Source organism: Carassius carassius, chromosome 21, assembly GCF_963082965.1.
Source record: "Carassius carassius chromosome 21, fCarCar2.1, whole genome shotgun sequence".
Taxonomy (NCBI): Eukaryota; Metazoa; Chordata; class Actinopteri; order Cypriniformes; family Cyprinidae; genus Carassius; species Carassius carassius.
The window spans coordinates 23212962-23233687 of NC_081775.1; the positions used below are offsets into that span (position 1 = coordinate 23212962).

General features: G+C 39.1%; 1 protein-coding gene and 1 pseudogene across 1 annotated transcript; one reads left to right on the forward strand and one right to left on the reverse strand.

The window, feature by feature from the left end:
- The first annotated feature begins 8669 nt into the window (after positions 1-8669).
- LOC132097213 (cystatin-like) lies at positions 8670-9684 on the forward strand. Its single transcript, XM_059502849.1, has 3 exons — positions 8670-8867; positions 9308-9418; positions 9514-9684. Exons 1-3 carry the CDS (start codon positions 8670-8672, stop codon positions 9589-9591), a joined length of 387 nt encoding a protein of 128 aa, XP_059358832.1. The 3' UTR covers positions 9592-9684.
- Positions 9685-12999: 3315 nt separating this feature from the next.
- LOC132097214 (cystatin-like) lies at positions 13000-14012 on the reverse strand (annotated as a pseudogene).
- Positions 14013-20726: the final 6714 nt, after the last annotated feature.

The window sequence follows — 20726 nt, forward strand, 5'->3', positions numbered from 1 at the left end:
AATAAAACTCTTCAGACGTGACTTTGGTAGTAACAGGTGACATTAACAGGCACGAAAATGTGCCGACTGCCATATGTACAATTATGTCCACATACTCATAACACAGCCTTATTAGCGAACATTAAAACATTCAGTGACATGTCAACATATTACACTTCAGGTACTTAGATTAATTTAATTTTCCACCAACCTGGAAACAGGAGAAATAAATGAGACCAGGCAAACTCTGCGTTCGTTTTTCGCCTCGCTCAGCAGAAAGAGGAAAATCGCAAAGCGGACAAAACTGACGTAAAGCCCAGTGGAGCACAATAAATGCCACACTACCCCCTGCTGGCGAACTCCACAATTACTCATTGCCTCTATATAAAATGTTTTAGTCCAAGGATGGTGGAACATGGTAAATTACCTCTGCACAAATATTCCAAAAACATTCAATTTAAAATTCCACAAACTACCACAAATGTGATAACACTTTAGTGGGCATCACACAAAGACTTTCACCATTGGCTGTGGCTTCAGCTAATTGTTACTGAATTACATTTCAAAATAAAACTTTATAAATTAAACATCAGAGCAAGCTCTGGATGAATGAACTGAAGTTTCACCGCAACAGTGTTGCCAAGTACGCAGATTAAAGCGACCTCAACAACATGATATTTAGCTAACTCCTGGAATGCGAATTTACCAAGGGAAACCCGCCAAAAAAGTGCACTGTCTGTATGTTTGCCACCTGGTACGAGATTTTTAATTGGGGACTCCACTTGAAACGCGATTGGGATAGTTTTTTTTTTTGTATGAATTGGGCGGGTTTTGTTGTGAAAACCTGGCAACCCTGGCCAGCACAGCAGCTGAACAAAGTCTTGCAACTGTAAAGATCTTGTTTGAATAAGTACAGCATTTTCTTTTGGCAAGAGACACTATGTCTATAAAGGCTCATATTTAAGGTATTTGAGGTCTGAGACAGGAACGGAGAGGGGGGATAGCATTTGCCTTAGTCATAGCCAATAGCCTACACTTAAATTCATCTTTAATAAAATGAAATTTTGGCATAATGTATTTCAAAGCAAGAAAAACTGAGTGCCCATAGCTACATCAAATTTTGTTAACCTATTGAAGCAGGGCTACGGACCGATTTTCCGTGCTTCCCTCACTGCGCATGTGCGATACCATAAATGAAACCATGGCGACACGGCGTGTAGTGTGGACTGAAGTGATGGAGGGACAACTTGTGGAGTTATGGCAGTAATATGTCAGCCTTTTCGACGTGTCATCGTCAACTTACCACGACAGGTGCCAGAGAGAAAAGTTGGGAGGATATAGGTGCTGAACTGCATTTGCCTGGCTGCCTTTTTTTTTGACGTTTCAGCCATAGACTGTATAAAAATATGGACGTAGTGTCCGTGACGTCACCCGTAGACTACTGAAGAGAGTTTTTGAAGCTTAAAGTGTGTAGAGCGGGCCGTCGCCATCTTGGCAGCGCGTCACCGCGCGACTCTCCCGGACAATCAAAAATGGGCAAAAAGGCGGGAGCTAGTTGCTGTTGCCACGCCCACCTAGCGCGACGGCAGTGTCAGCAGCGGCAATCTCCCTGTCACTCAAGTGGCCACGCCCTTAATTATGCAGAACTTTAAGTCTTAATATAATTTAAACGGATGAGTTATAAAAAAAATTCACCCCCCTCACAGTTGTTTTTCCTGCTGTAAAGTTGGGCATTTTAACATGGGGAGTCTATGAGACTGACTCCCTTTTGCAGCCAGCCTCAAGCGGCCAGTCGATGAATTGCAGTTTTAGTCACTTCCTTATTGGCCTCACGAGAGAGAGCGGGAGGTTGGCGCTCGGTTTCAGCACACAGAATTGCGCATATCACCAAAGCAGTGCGTTTATCCCTCTATGGTTTATCCCGGGACAGCATGTTTATTCTGAAACAGCCACAAACATCCGGGTTCTGAGGGATCATACGTGTTGATTCCCCACGTATGGTGTGAGCAGTCAAATCGCAACTTGACGATCGGACCGTACAGTGAGCGCATAATAATCACGAGCTTTGGCTTTACATCACATGGGATCTACTCGTACAGTGTGAGTTGGTACCTTGCCCAAATCGCACAGAAATCGCACAGTGTATGCCCGGCTTAACTGCGCATGACAATCGCATTCGATTAATCGTACAGCCCTATTTTCACTGCAAAAATTTACTAATATTTTGTAGTGAGACACGTTAGTAAAAAAAAAAAAAAATGTTCGCTGCAACCATAATTTTTCACCAAAATAAAAGACCAACTGTTTTCACTCAAAAAAGTTTTGTAACGGCTTCTGAAGGTTTTCTTCTGATTAAAAGAATCAACCTTTAACTGATGTCTTAACGTTTAATGTCTTCTTTTCAAAGAGTATAAGTGTCATCTTCATCGCCATCTTGATTCTATTTCGACATCACTTGAACATCATGACACCCCCTTCGAATATCAACATCTTTACATCATGACACTAATCAAATATCCAGGAGACACTAGGAGACATTTATGTAGGCATTCCTTCTGAATAATCTTACAATTAAACAGCTCTTAACATGTGCGCATTTGTTTGTGGATCTGATACTCACATGGCTAGCTAGATCACGTGACAAATTCAACTAATGTTACACATTTCAACAGTAGGTGTCACTATTACCCAGTATTTATAATTCTCAAATACAACTTCCAAATGGACATTCATAAACCATTACAAACCATTTGTGAACTAAATACCTTTTCACAAAATAAATGGCTGAAATACTTAAAAGAACATACAACCTTTTCTGCGTCAGCTACAAGTTTCTCTCTTTTTTTTTGAGACTTTAAATGTTGGGTGTATTGTTAAAAACCTGTAGAAGAACAATCCAAATCTTGTTCTTCTACAGGTTTTTAACAATACACCAAAGCACAAACACAGCAAGCTCAAGTTTGGGGTTATTTTCCTCTGTTTTATACAGTACTTTTCCAAAATATAACGGTTTTACAAAATTTAGCATGTGTTAGTTGATTGTAAAGCCATTGTTGCCAGTCCTATGATTTTTAAACTTTATGAATGTACAGGGTTGATCTAAGTGCAAACTAGGTTCTAATACGCAACAGTTGTGAAATTAGACTAATGAGTTTGATGCTATGCAATCAATCACAAAGGTAAACAAGAGGGTACGCAGGGGTGAAGAGGGCCTGTTTCAACATCAAGTGATGGTGAACCAAACGAAAATTACGATGAAGAGGAAGAATACCAGCTGCAGACAGCATGTGTAACAGACAGATTAAGGACGTCCATCATGAGATACAGACATTGATATGCATAATTGGAATTACACAGAAATTAGTATAAAAGGTCTTATGAGTAAACTACTGTTCAGATGCTGCCTGCATTAAGCAGTGAAGGACACCTGGGGGCTGTTCCATAAACCAAGATTAGAGTATAAGCCAGGCTTATTTCGGTTAGTCAGGCTTATTTTTGGTAGATTCGGTTTCATAAATCAAACTTACAAAAGTTCAAACTCAGTTACCCCGGCAACTTATGCTGGCAAATTAACCTGGTCCGGGGCAGGCTAAATGTCAGGCTAAGTCTGAGTTCAGGCTTAACGAGCATACCATTTATACTCACCTTCTGGTATTTCGATGTAATTTTATTTTACTTAACCACTATTAATATTTTTTTTTTTAAATAAATAAATAAGCAAATGTACTTTACTAATAAATGTAAGAAATTATAAGGTATAAATACACTAAGAAATGTTCAAAACTTGTGTGTTTAATTGGTGAGTTTGGTTAATGAGTTTGGTAATTAATTAAAAGTATATAAATAGGGAGCTGAAATCGTTTCCAAACTTAACCATGGCGTGTCCTTTCATAGATGAGGTGGTGGATGAGGGAGCTATAGTCTTGCGGAGGGCATTTCAAAGAGAGAGAACTTTCAGAGACAGGTCAGACCCATTGGCTTTTAATGACAGCTACCTGTATGAGCGATATAGGTTCTCAAGAGATGGGATTGCATATATTTGTAGATTACTAAGCCCATACATTGAAAATAATACACGCCGCAACAGCGCTCACAGTCCCACAGACGGTGTGCATTGCACTTCGCTTTTTTGCCAGTGGAACATTTTTGTGCAGTTGGAGATGCAGAGAATATCAGCAAAGCATCAGTTTGCCGCTCTGTACGAACTGTGTACCTTTCTTTAAAAAGACTACTCAATGTGTTCATCACACTCCCTGGCCACGAAGCTATTCGTACCATTAAACATGCCTTTTATGGAATAGCTGGTAAGTTCAAATAACTATAAAACATGGAAATATTTCTTGACTGTTGATTTTACATGGGACATATTTAAAACAAACATAATTTTCCTAGGTTTCCCAAATGTTATCGGTGCATTGGACTGCACCCATGTGCGTATTAAGTGTCCGTCTGGTCCACATGAAACGGACTTTGTGAATAGGAAATCAGTACACAGCATCAATGTACAGGTACGGTCCCACTGAGATGATATTGAAGGCTATGCTCTAGCACTAAGTGTTCTGTACTAAGCTGGGCACCAGTGTTTAGTTCATCGCAATTAAAATGTAGTGACTTACAGGTTTAATTTATTTTAGATGATTAGTGATGCAGATTGCATCATCACAAATGTAGATGCCAAATGGCCAGGCTCTGTGCATGACTCCAGAATCTTTAGAGCCTCATCTCTCTACCAGCAACTAGCAAGAGGTATGCTAGTAATCACTTAAATCGCAAAAAGTCTTAAAAAAAACCTACATTATGTATATATATATATATATTCATTCTGTCTATGCAGGAGAATTCTCAGGAGTTTTGCAGGGAGACAAGGGATGCCCATGCCTGCCTTACGTCTTGACTCCCTATCAGGAGCCCCAGACAGAGGCACAGCACCGCTACAACATTGCCCATGCATGCACAAGAGGTCGTATAGAGATGACATTTGGGCTGATAAAGTCAAGGTTTCAGTGTCTGAAGCACCTCAGAGTGACTCCACCTAGGGCATGTGACGTTGTAGTTGCTTGTGTAATGCTCCATAACATTGCTTGTCGGAGGAGAGAGAGGCAACCAAGGATTGTTGAAGAGGAAGACTGGGGCAATAAAGCAGTATTGGAAGAAAACGAAACAGGCAGACTTATACGAGACACATATGCAAATAATTATTTTGCTTAATATGGTCTAAACCATTAGTAGCTTTTAAAATTTTCCACTGGCCCCTCAACTTTCTCCTTAGTTGAACAAACACACAGAAGTCAAAGTATTTAATGTGATTTGTCTTTATTCAGAGTGAATCTGCCTGTTAGGGGTGAAAACACACAAATACATTTTGTGGAAAGGGATCAAAAAGGTAACTTTTTTTCTTTTCCTTTTTTAAAAATGGTAGTTCTGCTTGCATTTTTCTGTAGCGGTTGAATTTCCAGCTCCAACTTCCTCATCTTCAGTTTTTTTATACTGGATGGATGTCGATATCAATCGCTTCCATTTGTTTAAGGAGGTAGCGTTTATACACTCCTTTTATGTTTTCTGGGTTCTGTAGCAACATAGATTTAAGTTATTTCATTGAATACTCTTGTCACATTGTTTTCATTTCTTAATACTCACTTTGTCACATGTGGTCCCAGACTGAGAGGGCTCTAGAACAGTGTCAGCATCCTGAAAACACATTATGATCATTTTATCACACAAGTACACTTTTTAATATTCAATACAGTATCACATGGAACCTGTGACTACCTCAGGCCTCCTTGAACATACAGACACAGTCTCCTCATCCTCCTCAACTGATGGGCCTTCTCCCTGTGACCACTGATTAAACTAAGTTAAACTCATTAGCTTACATGACTGATTTAAAAGGTCTCATACTCACAGGCAACATGATGTCCGGTGGATCCATAAAGCATACAGAATCTTGATAGAATTTTTTTTTTTTTTTTTTACCAAAATGCACCACTACAGTAGTTGCTATGGACATTACTATGGTGTACTTAGGCTTACAATGCCTAAGGAAGGAGGAAATCAGTTAGTCAGGAAGGAACAATGATAATAAAACACACACCTTTTATATACTCACTCCTTATACTACGTGATATCATTTTAGATGATGTCCCCCCCTCTATTCCCTCAAGGACGGGCCTCCCTTTATTAATTTCCAAAGCCAGCTCCTCTGCAGGCATAAAGCTGACTGGTGGTGGCCCTCACCCAGTGCCAGCAACCTCAGTCTTCTTTTTGGTCGCTGCAATTGAAAAAAATACACAAAAAAACCCTGAATAGTTGTATCTTCAAGCTGGCATTGATTACATATATACATACCATTAGATTTACTTACCATTCTGAACTATATTTTTATATTTTATTTTCACCTGCTGCCAGGTTCTTTTTCCTTCACTTAAGTTGCTGCTGCGTGGAAGCAATTAACGTTACGGTTATTCACACACAAACTTTGCAATGTATTGTGACACACATTCAATGTTGATGAAGTATTTTAAAAAGCTTACACCACTACTTACGCATTGAGACGACCAGTAATTTCCTGCCAGCCTTTCTCTCTTGCTTTATTTATTGCCGCTGTATTGCCTTTTTTGGTGATGACATCTTTACATTCTTCATATGTTTCCAATAGCAAACGCTGTTCCGTTGCAGTGAACATCGCTGCTCTATCTTTTCCTTTTGTTGCCATGGTAGCCCACAGTAAATCGATTGACCCATGCTCGACTTTTCAGGACTTTTAAACAATGGCGTGCACGCGCAATTATCTAGACTATTTAAACCTGACTGAATTAGTAAGATCACATGATCCTCAACTTACTGTTATGGAACCAATTTAAGCGCGGATGTTTAGCTCGGCTCATTCAAGTCAGGTTTTGGACTTTAATCCCCGCTTTTCTAAGCGGCTTTTATGGAACAGCCCCCTGATTCCCTAACGAGGGGCACTTAACAGCACCTCCAATATAGCTGTTTAGGGTTTGATAACAGAATTTTTGCTTTAATTGCTTTGTATTGTAACTAATAAAATAAGCTATCTTTTTGTTATGATTGCCTCTTACAAGACTTAATAACTTCAAACTGAGCCTCAATCAAAAACAGCCACAAGAGAGTCTTCTACGTCACCCCTGAAGAACTTCAACCTGCGGGCGAAGAAATATTACACAGTTTTGGCTAGATTTGCCTATCCTTACCCTACCTGATTAATCAAGGGTTAAAGGTGTAATATACAAGGACATATCGATCTAACACATAAGACTAATATTACCCGCAAAGTAATGTCAGTTAATTGCAATATACAAAGAGGAAGACTAAAAATAATGTTCCAACACAGTGCACACCAGGGGCGGCTGGCCAATAGAGGGCGCTAGGGCGCCGCCCCCCCATGAGCATATACCATAGACTGCAGTCAAATACATGTAAATACATAAATAAATCATATATAAAATTATCAATATTTGTGTGTTTGAGATAGTAAATGCAGCTAGTATATTTGAAAAATATTATAGAAATTCAAAATGTTTGTTTTTCTACACGTCCCGTCTAGATCTGTACACGTGATCAGCTCTGGGGCGCTGGAGAAAGCGCCCCAGAAAGGCGGGTCTTTGGAGCAGTTTAGCCAATTGCTGATTTTAGATATAAATGTTTGACATAAACTGTAGCCAATCAGCGAGCTAAAATCTAGTCAGCTATGGGCGCTTCGCCTAGCGCCCCAAACTGCGCGCGGCCGCGAGGCGCGAGCAATGGGCGCGAGCCACTACTAAAGTATCGAGTTTATTATGTTTATTTACTGTACATTTTGTGGAACATTTGTTTGAAATCACTCAAAATTGTTGCAGGTAATAGTTGTATTTAATCAGCTAATTAATGACTAAGTATTTTGTTTGAGTTAAATTTCAAATGCAAATAGAAAGTTTGTGCAATATGTTTGTTTTTGTGCAAAAAATGCCTCAACCTTTTAATATTGGCATTAAATAATTACTTTTCACAGAGCACTGGTATCCTGGGTGGTTATTAATTATAATAGGATTTTTTTATTTATATAGCCTTTCCAACAAAGTCGCTTTACAATATAGGCCTAGGTTAAGGAATTGAACTAAATAAACCTCAACATCAAAGATAGACATACCAAGGGCAGATATAAATATACAGAGTTCAGTAACAAAGTTAGGTTAAAGATTCAAGCAAGTAACATAAACATTAATAATAAGGTAAAATTTAAAGATTCTGAGCTAAAGAGTAATATTCAGACAAAAAAAAAATGGTTTTGAAGGAGAAAAGGGTGAATGCTTGACAGACGTCTTGAGCAAAAGCATTCCACAACCTGGGAGCCACAATGCTATAAGACCTGGTGTCCCATGGTTACCAAGGCCAAGCTATTTAAAATAACCGAATATGACAGCCCCACCTAACATAATTTTCACCAGCCGCCACTGGTGCACACCTTACAAGGGCAGTAATTAAATAAAAAAAAAGGCAAAACAATTAATTTGTCCAAACCCATTGCCTCTCCCTGAATCTCATTGGTAGAGGTACAACGCCCCGCCCCTACAAGCAGGTATATAATTCAATCTCATTGAGCAAATGAGCAGAATTGTTAACAATTTGCTTGTTGACGTAAAAAGGAAGGTGGAAGAATCAAGACAGATCGAATCACTTAATCCCATTCAATCATGTTTCTCAAGATGATTGTGTTGTTTTTGGTTGTGTCTAGTGTGGCAAGCGCTGGGATGCCTGGAGCTCCTGTAAATGCAGACATTAACGATGTAGCTGTTCAGAAAGCGTTACAGTTCGCTGTGGCCCAGTACAACAGACAAAGCAACGATGCGTTTGTGCGTAAGGTTTCCAAGGTCCTCAAGGTTCAACAGCAAGTAAGTACTTTAAACGTTTATTCGGTTTGTAATCGTTTCAACTCGGAACGTAGCTGAATTAAAGTTCTTCCTTGAACGCTGTCATGAGACCTGTATAATGATGGCGTAAAGAAATATGAAGTCTCAGAACCATAATTATTCCAAGTTGTCCAAAGAGAACCGAACTGTTTGCCTCAACTTGAAAGCCATTTATGATATGCTGCATAAGAAAATAATTATATGGTAAACGAGTAAAGGATCGTTCAAGTGTGATTTTGCTAGACGTGTTGAAACCGTAAGTGAGAGGGCTTTCTCCAGCAAGACTTTGTAACAGTGGTGGCTGCCCCTAACTGAAATTATTCCCCTTAAGAAAAATTTCGGCCACAAGACAGGGTTTTATACATTTAAACACTCTGGATTAGCCCAGTTATATCTGAACTTGTTTCTGGTTGACACTGCAGGTTGTTGCTGGCACAAGTTACATCTTTACTGTGAAGATGGACATAGCTTACTGCAAAAAGGGTGGTGTGAAGACCATGTGTGCCACTCCGAAGGATCCCAATGCTGCACAGGTAGGACACGGTCTATTTTACAATATTGTAATTTTTGTTTACATTTCTAGATTTCCTTGTTAAAAGGGATTGACCCCCTTTGTTTTTTCTTCAAGGCCATTCAGTGTGACATAACTGTCTTGAGCCAGCCGTGGTTAAAGTCCTTAAAAGTCACTAAAAACACCTGCATGTAGAGCTTGTGACAAGTGCAGTTTGGTGCTTTTTAACATTCAAGCAGCAATAAAGTGTACTTTCTGTTGGTAATGAACGTCAAGTCTTTATTCTTGATAAAATGGAAACTTTATTTGTCCTGAGCAACTGTCAACAAACTCTATTACAACACCATAAATGATCTCTGAACATACAGTTTCAAGTTATTAAAGAACATTTTATATGCAGAGTCTGGTAATACCAAGAAAAGTACCCAGACACATTGTACACTTGAATGCTGACAAAAACATTATAGTAACAGTTTAGGCTAAGCTCTTAAATGACATCATAATGGTATTCTCAATCTCTTACCTTCATAGTCATAAACCTTTTTTTTTTTTCATTCTTAGAACACTTAGGCTATTTGCATCTACCTTATATACAATCCATCTCCATACACTCAGGCCATTTTCAGTTAAATTTTCACCTGCTAGAGACCGGTCCATCGATCTATCTGCCTCACCCGGCCTGGATACCTGTGAGCTCAATTTCAGTTTCTGGGCCGAATCAACTGGACTAGATGTGATGCTGACTGCCCGACACTGCATTATCCAAGCAAGACTTAGCTCAGTTTCATTCCTATATATACACACATGGTACCGTTCATGAATATTTAATTCAGAATTGATAAGGTTATTTCGACAAAACGTTTACTTTCATCATTTTAATGATAATGTAAGGTCCAGGCACTCGGCCCAAGGAAGGTGTCAGGTGCTGGATGAAGGTTTCCTGCGTGTTCGGCTCGGAGTTATTCATTTTAGGTTAAAGCCTCCATTTGTTTGACCTCGAATTTAGGTTGAAAAGGCAAATTGGTTGTATGCCAGTTTCTAGTTACTATTATTCTGACATTTGATTATTCTAGTTAACTCTACTTTTATATTTACTTGCTCCATTAGGAATCTATGTCGCTCAGGGAGTATCATGCTGGCCGGTGTATACATGTACCCCACGATCACAAACTCTCCAGTCTGATCATTATTAAGAGGTTATGACTAACTATTTAATAGACCGCCTCATGCTTGTCATTCTTTAAATAGTAGTTCTGTTTAGCCCCCTACAGTCACCTATGTAACAATTTAAAGATCAAACAATAATCAGAGGTTATGGCTAGCACTGTGAAATTTGCTATTCCAATCACGTTTTACCTAGCCCCCTATGAGTGGTCTAATTATAACAACTTGAATATAGTGAGACAATAACTAAAGGTTAGGGCTAGTACTATGAAATATGCCCAAATCATGCTAATATTCCAGTAGTATCCCCCCCCCCCCATAGTTAATGCAACTGCATAAAACTGAAGTCGAGCAGTTAGTCAAAAATCTATAATCTCACTTGATGTGCCTCATGCCCCATCTAGCCTGATATTTAGTATGTACTAACCCTGGACACAGATTTGCGGTAACATGCCTACACTTAATCTACTGGATGAAATAATTTTAGAGTAAGTCAGAATAAAATCAAATGTAACCATTTATTATCAGTCAGGAAATTATGCCAGTTCAGTAATTGGCATAATACATATGGTTTAAAAAACAAAAAAAAAAAAAAAAAGATAGCCAATTCAGAGAGAGATCAAGACAAGACATCAAATTCTCAAAAATGATTCTAAGAGTAAAAGATGCATACCTGACTTTTAGCAAGAAACACAGTATAAAGTGTGGACACTTCATGCTATGGGCTCAATCTGGCTATAAGGCCCTGATCCTTTTGCTGCAAAGGTTTAAATACATCAGACCAAGACAAACATCTCCCGAGATGGAGACAGGAACAAACAATTGGAATTTGCATTAACTCCGGTCCCAAGCCTGGGTGGTTTTACAACTCAATTTACATGGAGGACCCTGGGAAGGGGCACTCCCATTACAGTAGGCAAAATATCTCTTAGGATCTGTATTATCTTTTGATCTACTTTTGTAAGATTGAGACCATTGTACCAGTTGCACTGAGACACCTGAAATGACACCAGACATGACCGTTAGTTCACTTGCATTGACATGTTCATGTAATCATTTTGAGCTGATTAAGGGGGGGGGGGGGGGTGATGTAATGTAAATGACAGAATTCTGGGTTAACTATACTCTTAAAAATTAGAAACTTTTCACTAGTCATCACTGCGCAGAAAAATAAGTGGGTTCCACAAAAATGTTTGAAAAATTCACATTAAATAGATCAATGGCTTCCTGTTGGGAAGCTGGTTTCTTCAGTTAAAACACTTGTGGCACATTTAAGAGAAATAAGTTATTCCTGTAGGCCTCGACATGGCAAGTCAAGCAGCAACTAAAGTAACAAACCGTGATTCTGTTGCAGTCAGTTACAGGTTTTGGCAGTGGTCACTGGTACATACAAGTCTGCTTACATAGCAACTGTAAAAGCAGGACACCGCTACTGCAAATGATCTGGACATTTGACCGCAGTACATGGTCATCGTAAAAAAAAAATTAAAAACATAAAATCCCCTATAACTAGCTTCATTTAGTTAATGGAGATTGGAAAAGAACGTTCAGAATTATACTAATAGTACAAACAAATTCTCTTCACACTAATACTCTTGAATTACATGGTTACATTCATAAAAATGTGGAAACTAAAACTTACAAACCTTTCTCCTTGTATGTGCTGGACCATCATCCTCGGTTTGTGGATCTGTTGTTCATTAAAGTTTAGTAAGGAGTAAACTTTCTAGACTCTAACTGTAGGCCTATTTAGATCAATGATCAAAAACAATGATTAGCTTTAGGTGGAACAAAGTTTTCTGCCAAATCAGCAGTCACACACACACACACCACTTTAACCTCTTGTAAGTTAAATTATGAACTCGCGAAAATATGAAGACGTAAACACCCATGCTTAGACCTCAAAAGAATCCCAATACAGAACAGCCAGCATTAGAAGATGTGCTCTTGTGCATGCACACGGTCCGATCTAGCCTGAAAAATAAGCTTTAAGGGGTTTTTGAGCAAAAACTCATGACAGTTGCCAGATTTCTTAGAGTTTAAATTTAATTGTTAGGTTTAAGGGTTTGAGAATTTGAAGTTTCCCCATTCAAAGAGATAAGCGTTGCACTTGAGTGAGAGGTCTTAAAAGGGCTTTGCGGTTTAAGACATTAAAGAGTAATCATACAGAGCTTTAAGAAACAAAACAAGTGGATTTACAAGGGTTTAACCCGATCCATTTAGTGGTAAACTTGAAAGTTGGCCATGTGCTGGCTGGGAGCACAGACATGGTTCAATCATGTTTTAATAGTAAAGGATGAATCAAAGAAACATGCATTTTAGAATTGACATTTCTACAAACTGTAGCTTTTCAGAGCAACGGAGTCTGAGAATACATGGTGTTAAGCATTTTTATAATTTGTTGGCAGTTGCTCAGGACAAATAAAGTTTCTATTTTATCAAGAATAAAGACTTGAAGTTCATTACCAACAGAAAGTACACTTTATTGCTGCTTGAATGTTAAAAAGCCCCAAAGTGCACTGGTCACAAGCTCTACATGCAGGTGTTTTTAGTGACTTTTAAGGACTTTAACCACGGCTGGCTCAAGACCGTTATGTCGCACTGAATGGCCTAGAAGGGAAAAAAAGGGGGGGGGGGGGGGGGGTCAATCCCTTTTAACAAGGAAATCTAGAAATGTAAACAAAATCACAATATTGTAAAATAGACAGTGTCCAACCTGTGCAGCATTGGGATCTTTCGGAGTGGCACACATGGTCTTCACACCACCCTTTTTGCAGTAGGCTATGTCCATCTACACAGTAAAGATGTAACTTGTGCCAGCGACAACCTGCAGTGTCAACCAGAAACATGTTCAGATATAACTGGGCTAATCCAGAGTGTTGAAATGTATATAAAACCCTGTCTTGTGGCCGAAATTTTTCTTAAGGGGAATAATTTCAGTTAGGGGCAGCCACCACTGTTACAAAGTCTTGCTGGAGAAAGCCCTCTCACTTACGGTTTCAATAGAACATGTCTAGCAAAATCACACTTGAACGATCCTTTACTCGTTTACCATATAATTATTTTCTTAAACAGCATATCATAAATGGCTTTCAAGTTGAGGCAAACAGTTCTGTTCTCTTTGGACAACTTGGACTTCATATTTCTTTACGCCATCATTATCCAGGTCTCATGACAGCGTTCAAGGAAGAACTTTAAATTCAGCAACATTCCCAGTTGAAACCATTACAAACCGAATAAACGTTTAAAGTACTTACTTGTTGTTGAACCTTGAGGACCTTGGAAACCTTACGCACAAACGCATCATTGCTTTGTCTGTTGTACTGGGCCACAGCGAACTGTAGCGCTTTCTGAACATCATCATTAATGTCTGCATCTACAGGAGCTCCAGGCATCCCAGCGCTTGCCACACTAGACACGACCAAAAACAACACAATCATCTAAAGGTACATGTTTGAATGGGATTAAGTGACTCGTTCTGTCTTGATTCTTCCACCTTCCTTGTTACGCCAACAAGCAAACTGCTAACGATCCTGCTTAATGAGATTGAATTATATACCTGCGTGTAGGGGCGGGGCGTTGTACCTCTACCAATCAGATTCAGGGAGAGGCAATGGGTTTGGACAAATTCATTGTTTTGTCTTTTTTTTATTTAATTGCTGCCCTTGTAAGGGGTGCACTGTGGTTGAACCACTGATCTATATATAACTGGATGGCTCATCGCGTTCTAAACTGCCAACAGACAGTGAAGCCACCGGATGTGTTCGATCCGCCATTTTACTAATCCCTACCAGCAGAGAGCACCATTGAGTAACATTCAAAGCGCTCTCCTAAAATAACTATATTTGAAGCAAATCAATCAAATGGAATTCGTTTTTATGTTATGTGTATGTAAATTCATCTTTACTTCAGATGTTATCTGCAGTGTTTACGTTCTTTTGGGGCAGTATAAGCGATATATTCAAATCATTTAGGTGGGTGTGTCTGCTGCGCACTGACGACACAGGTAACTGATCCAACACAAAATATAGCCTATTTCTTTATTAACATAATTTTTCAGGAATTGTTAAACATGAACGTATTAGTATCGGACATGTGTCTGAATATATTACAATGGATAATACAGTTATGTTGTTAATATTGCTCTATAAATGAAAAGCTTAACTTACTACTTTATCTGGGAAATAAAGCTTTATGTCTTTAAATCCGTACTGTATATAGTCAGTTATTTCTCTGAATAAATTCAGATTTCAGAAAGAGCACTTTGTCGTTTGTTTTATATGTTGAGGTCATGTCTGTCTGATGTTTATCATGTTCATGGTGTTCGCTTCTGTAATGAACGTAGCTTTTTAATAAGGGGAAATTCGCGACCTTTAAAAAAATAACCGTTTACATGCCTAGGGTGTTTGCATTGTAATAATGTTCAAAAATACTTCAGATTTATAAACGCTGACTTGTTAAGTGATGTTTTCTAGTTAAAATCGTACAGTTTCCTATTAATTCAATAGAACGTTTACGCACACTAGGGATTACCAATATGGCAGCGCTGCGGCTTCACTTTCATGACGTCATGAGCAATCCAGTTCTATATTATAGATCAGTGGTTGGAACATTCTTTTTAGTCTTCCTCTTTGTACATTGCAATTAACTGACATTACTTTGCGGGTAATATTAGTCTTATGTGTTAGATCGATATGTCCTTGTATCTTACACGTTTAACCCTTGATTAATCAGGTAGGGTAAGGATAGTCAAATCTAGCCAAAACAATGACATATTTCTTCGCCCGCAGGTTGAAGTTCTTCAGGAGTGACGTAGAAGACTCTCCCCAGACAGCACGTTCGGTCTTACCAACGTTGGCAATTGGAGGGCACCAGCGGCAAAGTATCGGAAGGGGTTTTTCCCCCTGCACACCAAAAAACTTAGGTGGGTAAACCATCGACGGGATGAGTCTACAGCCACTCCAATTCATGCACACTCTGGAGATCGGCGGAAGAATCGTGAGGAACCATTTTGCCGATCCCGCTTCTATTTTTTTCACAATGCTGCTGCCTAGATCTAACCGTTGGTCCACATGTAAGCGCGAAGGTGTTGAACTTTTGTAAAATCTGTATGCCACAATTTATATGATGATAATACCCAACAAACATGAGACGTCCAAAACAGGTTCAGAAAAAAGATATAAAAACGTTTGCAATTAAAACGACAAAATGAGTTCTGATTCAAAAAACGTAAACATATAGTCTTTGTGAGAAATTTTGTTAAGATTTAATGTTATCTTTATATAAATTTATTTTCAAGCGCGGGCCGAAATCTATACTGCATCTCTTTTGAGTAGATTTTTCAAGTGTGATTTACAAAAGTAAATTGCCTTTTTTTTTTAACCAAGGGGGCGTTTAGGTGGCGCGCGTGTGCGCACGTTTTTATGCGCGTGATCAAATCTACACAGAAGCATCGCCTCGGTAGTAATAACGGACTCTCTTGTGTTCAGGTATGTTTATCCATTTCAAACACAAAATTTTCAGGCCTGTATGTGTTTATTTTGTTTTGTGTACTTATTTTTTAATTGAAAAATATTCTTTTGTTGGAAAAACGTCGAGTTTTCTGAGAAATGTTTTCGATAAACGGATGACAGAAATTGGCGCCGGAGGATTAACAAACGTTAGCAGCTAACGTAACGTGTTTTTAGACTTGGTTAAGGTAGTTGTTTTAACTAGGCTAACTGTTGACTTGGTTTGTGATTATTAACTGACTTAATATGTTCGCGTATTAAATATTTTCACAAAAGCCCTGATTTATCGTCAGATAAGACACCTATATATAGAGTATAGATACTCTTTTGATCCTGTGAGGGAAATTTGGTCTCTGCATTTATCCCATCCATGATTAGTGAAACACACAGAGCACACAGTGAACACGCAGTGAGGTGAAGCACACACAAACCAGAGCAGTGCTACAGTGGCGCTCGGGAAGCAGTGAGGGGTTAGGTGCCTTGCTCAAGGGCACTTCAGCCATGGATGTGGGCATGGGAGAGCAGTCAAAGACAATGTAATACAGCAGGTTGTGAAATGGGATTAGTTAAATGTATCTTTTACTTTACAGATAACTAAACTGTCATTGTCTGGTGGGAAGAGTTTAAAGGAAACCGTTTGGAGAGTCTGCACAAAAATATTTGATCAGAATCTTTCAACCCAGCTGAACTGGTGCGGTAGGGGTCAGAAGACAGGCCTTAAATCACGGCCTGTTCATCAGGTACTCCTGAGTAAGTCCTACAATGTGTTGAAGCAACATTCTGTCACTATTTATATACTGTCCTCACACTATTCTCAACCAAATGTCTTTTAAGGTTTTTTTTTGTTTGTTTGTTTTTTTTTTTTTTTGTGTAAAATGCTCTGACTTTTCGGAATTGTCTTTATAGAAACGAAGATACAGACTTTTGTGCTACTGTCTTATTTTTTCCCCTGTTGCTTTATTTATTTTTTGTTTAGGTGCTGTGTTAAGAAATCCGGCTCAACAAAATTCCACCGAGGCTGACATTGAGATGACCGTGAGAAACTGGCTGCGGCTGAGCAGGGACAGGAATGGGGGGCGGCAAAGGCGGGGCGAGCAAGCATCTTAAGGGAAATGATTGATAATTGATTGGACTGATTTTTCTTTCTATTATTTTATTTATTATTTTCTTATTTCTTATTTTTGTTGTTGTTTTCTGTGTGATTTGTAGAGTGTTAAAATAAATGATACTGCTTTTGCAAAAACTAAGTAAAAAATATAATAAAAAATAAATATAAAAAATATAATAAATACATTTTCAAGGTCATCTCCTGGTGCCCTCCTGTTTTTTTATTTTGTTTTGTTATTTCTCCTGGAAAACTCCTGTAGCCTAGTTTGCATAACCATCAAACTTAATTTTAAAATCACTGATCCATTCTTTTTTTAGGTTAGACTGACATTTCCCAGGTTGTCAGATTGTGTATGAAATACACCCTACACATAAACAATCACTTACTTTAAATTTCAACTTTTTTGTCATAAAACCTGGCAACTCAAATATAAGGAAGGGGCTGCAGACTGCACAGCCACGGAGTCTCGCATGCGTGGGCTAGTTGCCTACTTCTCAACTAGCTCTTGACAAATTGTTAGGGAATAAATTTTATGATTAACACATCACATAAACTGTTATTGAGTGTTGTTGATACACAATAGGAAACTTGTGTCCTTGGAACACAATCTGACAGCAGTTAGCCTAAACAAATCCATAAGACCTAATATAACGGTGGGATCCTACTAGAGCGGCGAAAAGCATTCTGACGCCTCGCTCCCTTTGACTTAACACTGGAACAGCTGATTTTCAAGCATGCTGTGGCGTTTCCAGCAATGCAGCCGAAAATCAGCTGTTCCAGTGTTAAGTCAAAGGGAGCGAGGCGTCTGAATGCTTTTCGCCGCTCTAGTAGGATCGCGCCGCATAGGTCATAATTATTTCGGGTTTACGTTGGCTCACGGTCGGCGATCATGTCGGATTTACGTTGGCTCACGGTCGGCGATCATTCTAATGCCACCGTCTTCCCGATGTCTTGCCGATTAGCTACCGATCTCCATAAGACATCTCACCGAGGCACTTTATGTCGGGCAGGCACATGCGCCCCAACGTCGGCAAGACCTAATTTGTTGTCTGGGTCTTGTGGCTGTGCTTGATCGAGGCTCAGTTTGAAGTTATTAAGTCTCGCAAGAGGCAATCGTAACAAAAACTTATTTTATTTGTTACAGTACAAAGCAGTTAATGCAAAAATTCTGTTATCAAACTCTAAACAGCAATATTAGAGGAGCTGTTAAGTGCCCCTCGTTAGGGAATTATGTGTCCTTCACTGCTTAAAGGGTTAGTTCACCCAATAATCAAAATTATGTCATTAAGACATAAGAGAGAGCTCTCAGTCCCTCCATTGAAACTGTGTGTACGGTATACTGTCTAGGGCTGTGACGGTGGCTGATTTTTACCACCGCGGTAGTCATGGACCAACAACCACCGGTGGCGCGGTGTTGATAAAAAAAATAAAATAAATAATAATAATAATAATAATATTATAATAATAATATTATAAATATATATATATATGTGTATGTATGTCAAAAGTTGTTCGTTAACGAAGGCGATAATTTTTTTCAGTTTAACGTATTCAAAATATTTAACATATAGGGGCGGAGATGGCCACCCACTCACAACTGCTGCTTCTGTCACTTTTTCTCATGACAAGAAGTGAATTTATTCAGTCGCAGAATGACTGAACAGGAGACGTTTCAGACACGCGCTCCACTCACTTTATTATCAGGTGCAAGTTAAGCAAGCGCGGACGATCCTGTGCTCAAAGTCGCCGGTGCGCGCTTCCTTTGTGCGTATCCTTTCATATCAAACTGCGAAATAAACTATGTGCAAGCAGTGTCGTGGTCAGTTAATTCATGGAATTACCAAAAAAAAGGTTATTAAAGCTGACTTAAACTCTGCATGCATGTAATATTTTTATATATATTATATACAGGATATATTTATATGTATGCACATGTCTATGAAATCAGCCCAGCACTGTCTCACTCATCTAACACATCATATTTAACTCGTCAGTTCGTGTATATTTGAGCACTTCTGTCAGTAAATGCCGCCTGCAAAACACTAAAATAAATATCAAAGAAATAATGCAGTTAAAAAAGAAAGTAGCCTAAATAAGAAAGTTAAATATACCCTGTCTAACGGACGCGAGCGACGAAGCGCGAGAAAATACTCATCATAATCAGTGATGCTATACTGGATGCAGCACAACACGACATGATAAATCCCCCGTCCGGTCTGTGAGGTACTGACACAGAGTTCAAATGTCCTCTATAGACACTAAACCTGTCGCAACGCGGTTGTGTTGCGTCCGGTTTACTTTTCCGCCACCAAGCGAGCTCCTTAACTCCTCATCTGCACGCGCTCTCTTTGAAATAGGAATCGTTCATCTTTCATGTATCGCTGTCTCGTTTGTATTTGTCCAGTTTGGAGAAAGCCTCACCGTACCTGACCAGCCAGCGTTTGCGATCACGAGAACTTGTGCAAACACTGATGGGTGACACGAATGCAGATGACTCCAGATCGGCGATGTGGTATTTGCTTTCCCAACAAGATCCATCGCCCAACACTAAATTAATTTGCTGAATGCATAAACTGTATTTTCCAATCTAAAGGAAACTCTGTGTTTGAGGTAATTTGTTAATTACCATAGATTTAGAATTTGCAACTATTACAGTTATTACACTTATATACAAAACTTTGTATTATGCTTGCTATAGAGTTTGTGACGTCACGTGCACTACCGCCGGTGGCAGTAGACAACCGCGGTAGCAACCGACCACCGCGGTGATGCGGTTGTCACGGCAACCGTCACAGCCCTAATACTGTCCATGTCCAGAAAGGTAAGAAAAACATCAAAGTAGTCCATGTGACATCAGTGGGTCAGTTAGAATTTTTTGAAGCATCGAAAATACATTTTGGTCCAAAAATAGCAAAAACTACAACTTTAAAACACAACAGTTTAATGATATCTGGTTCGCGAACGAATCATTCGATGTAACCAGATCTTCTTGAACCAGTTCACCAAATCGAACTGAATCGTTTGAAATGGTTCGCATCTCCAACATTTTTTACTAAAATGACAAAAAAAGAAAATCAATTATAATCAAGATATGAGTGGAAAAAATTCAACAAATTTACAGATGAAGCAAGGTTTTTCATAACTATTGACTTATTTATTTGAACTTCATTAGAAATGTAACCCATTCAGGTCAGTTTACACAACACAAGCTGAACACATACAGTAGCCATGTAATTCTCTAGAGCCCCTTTCACACTGCGATTCCAGCAAATACACGGGTAAAGTGTTCCGGCAATTGTTCCCGGGTCGCTAGATTTTGCAGTTTCACACTGCCAGTGATTACCCGGGATGTGTGCGTGCGTAAAGGTCCCGTAATGACACGTGACAAGCAAGCGAACGATCTTGGCGTCAGCGTGGAAAGTGAGGAACTAACTGATCTCTGCTTCATTACAGTTTGCACATATTTTTTTGTCGCGAACGTTGATCTTCCTTCAAAACAGCCGGTAAAAGAGTCACGCGATAACGTGTGTCATCACAACAACACGGCA

Excerpts from the sequence above, each read along its gene's own strand:
- LOC132097213 (XM_059502849.1), top strand. The coding sequence starts at position 8,670 with ATGTTTCTCAAGATGATTGTGTTGTTTTTGGTTGTGTCTAGTGTGGCA. Across the intron at positions 8,868-9,307 it reads TCCTCAAGGTTCAACAGCAA|GTTGTTGCTGGCACAAGTTA; the intron begins GTAAGTACTTTA and ends TTGACACTGCAG. Across the intron at positions 9,419-9,513 it reads AGGATCCCAATGCTGCACAG|GCCATTCAGTGTGACATAAC; the intron begins GTAGGACACGGT and ends TTTTTCTTCAAG.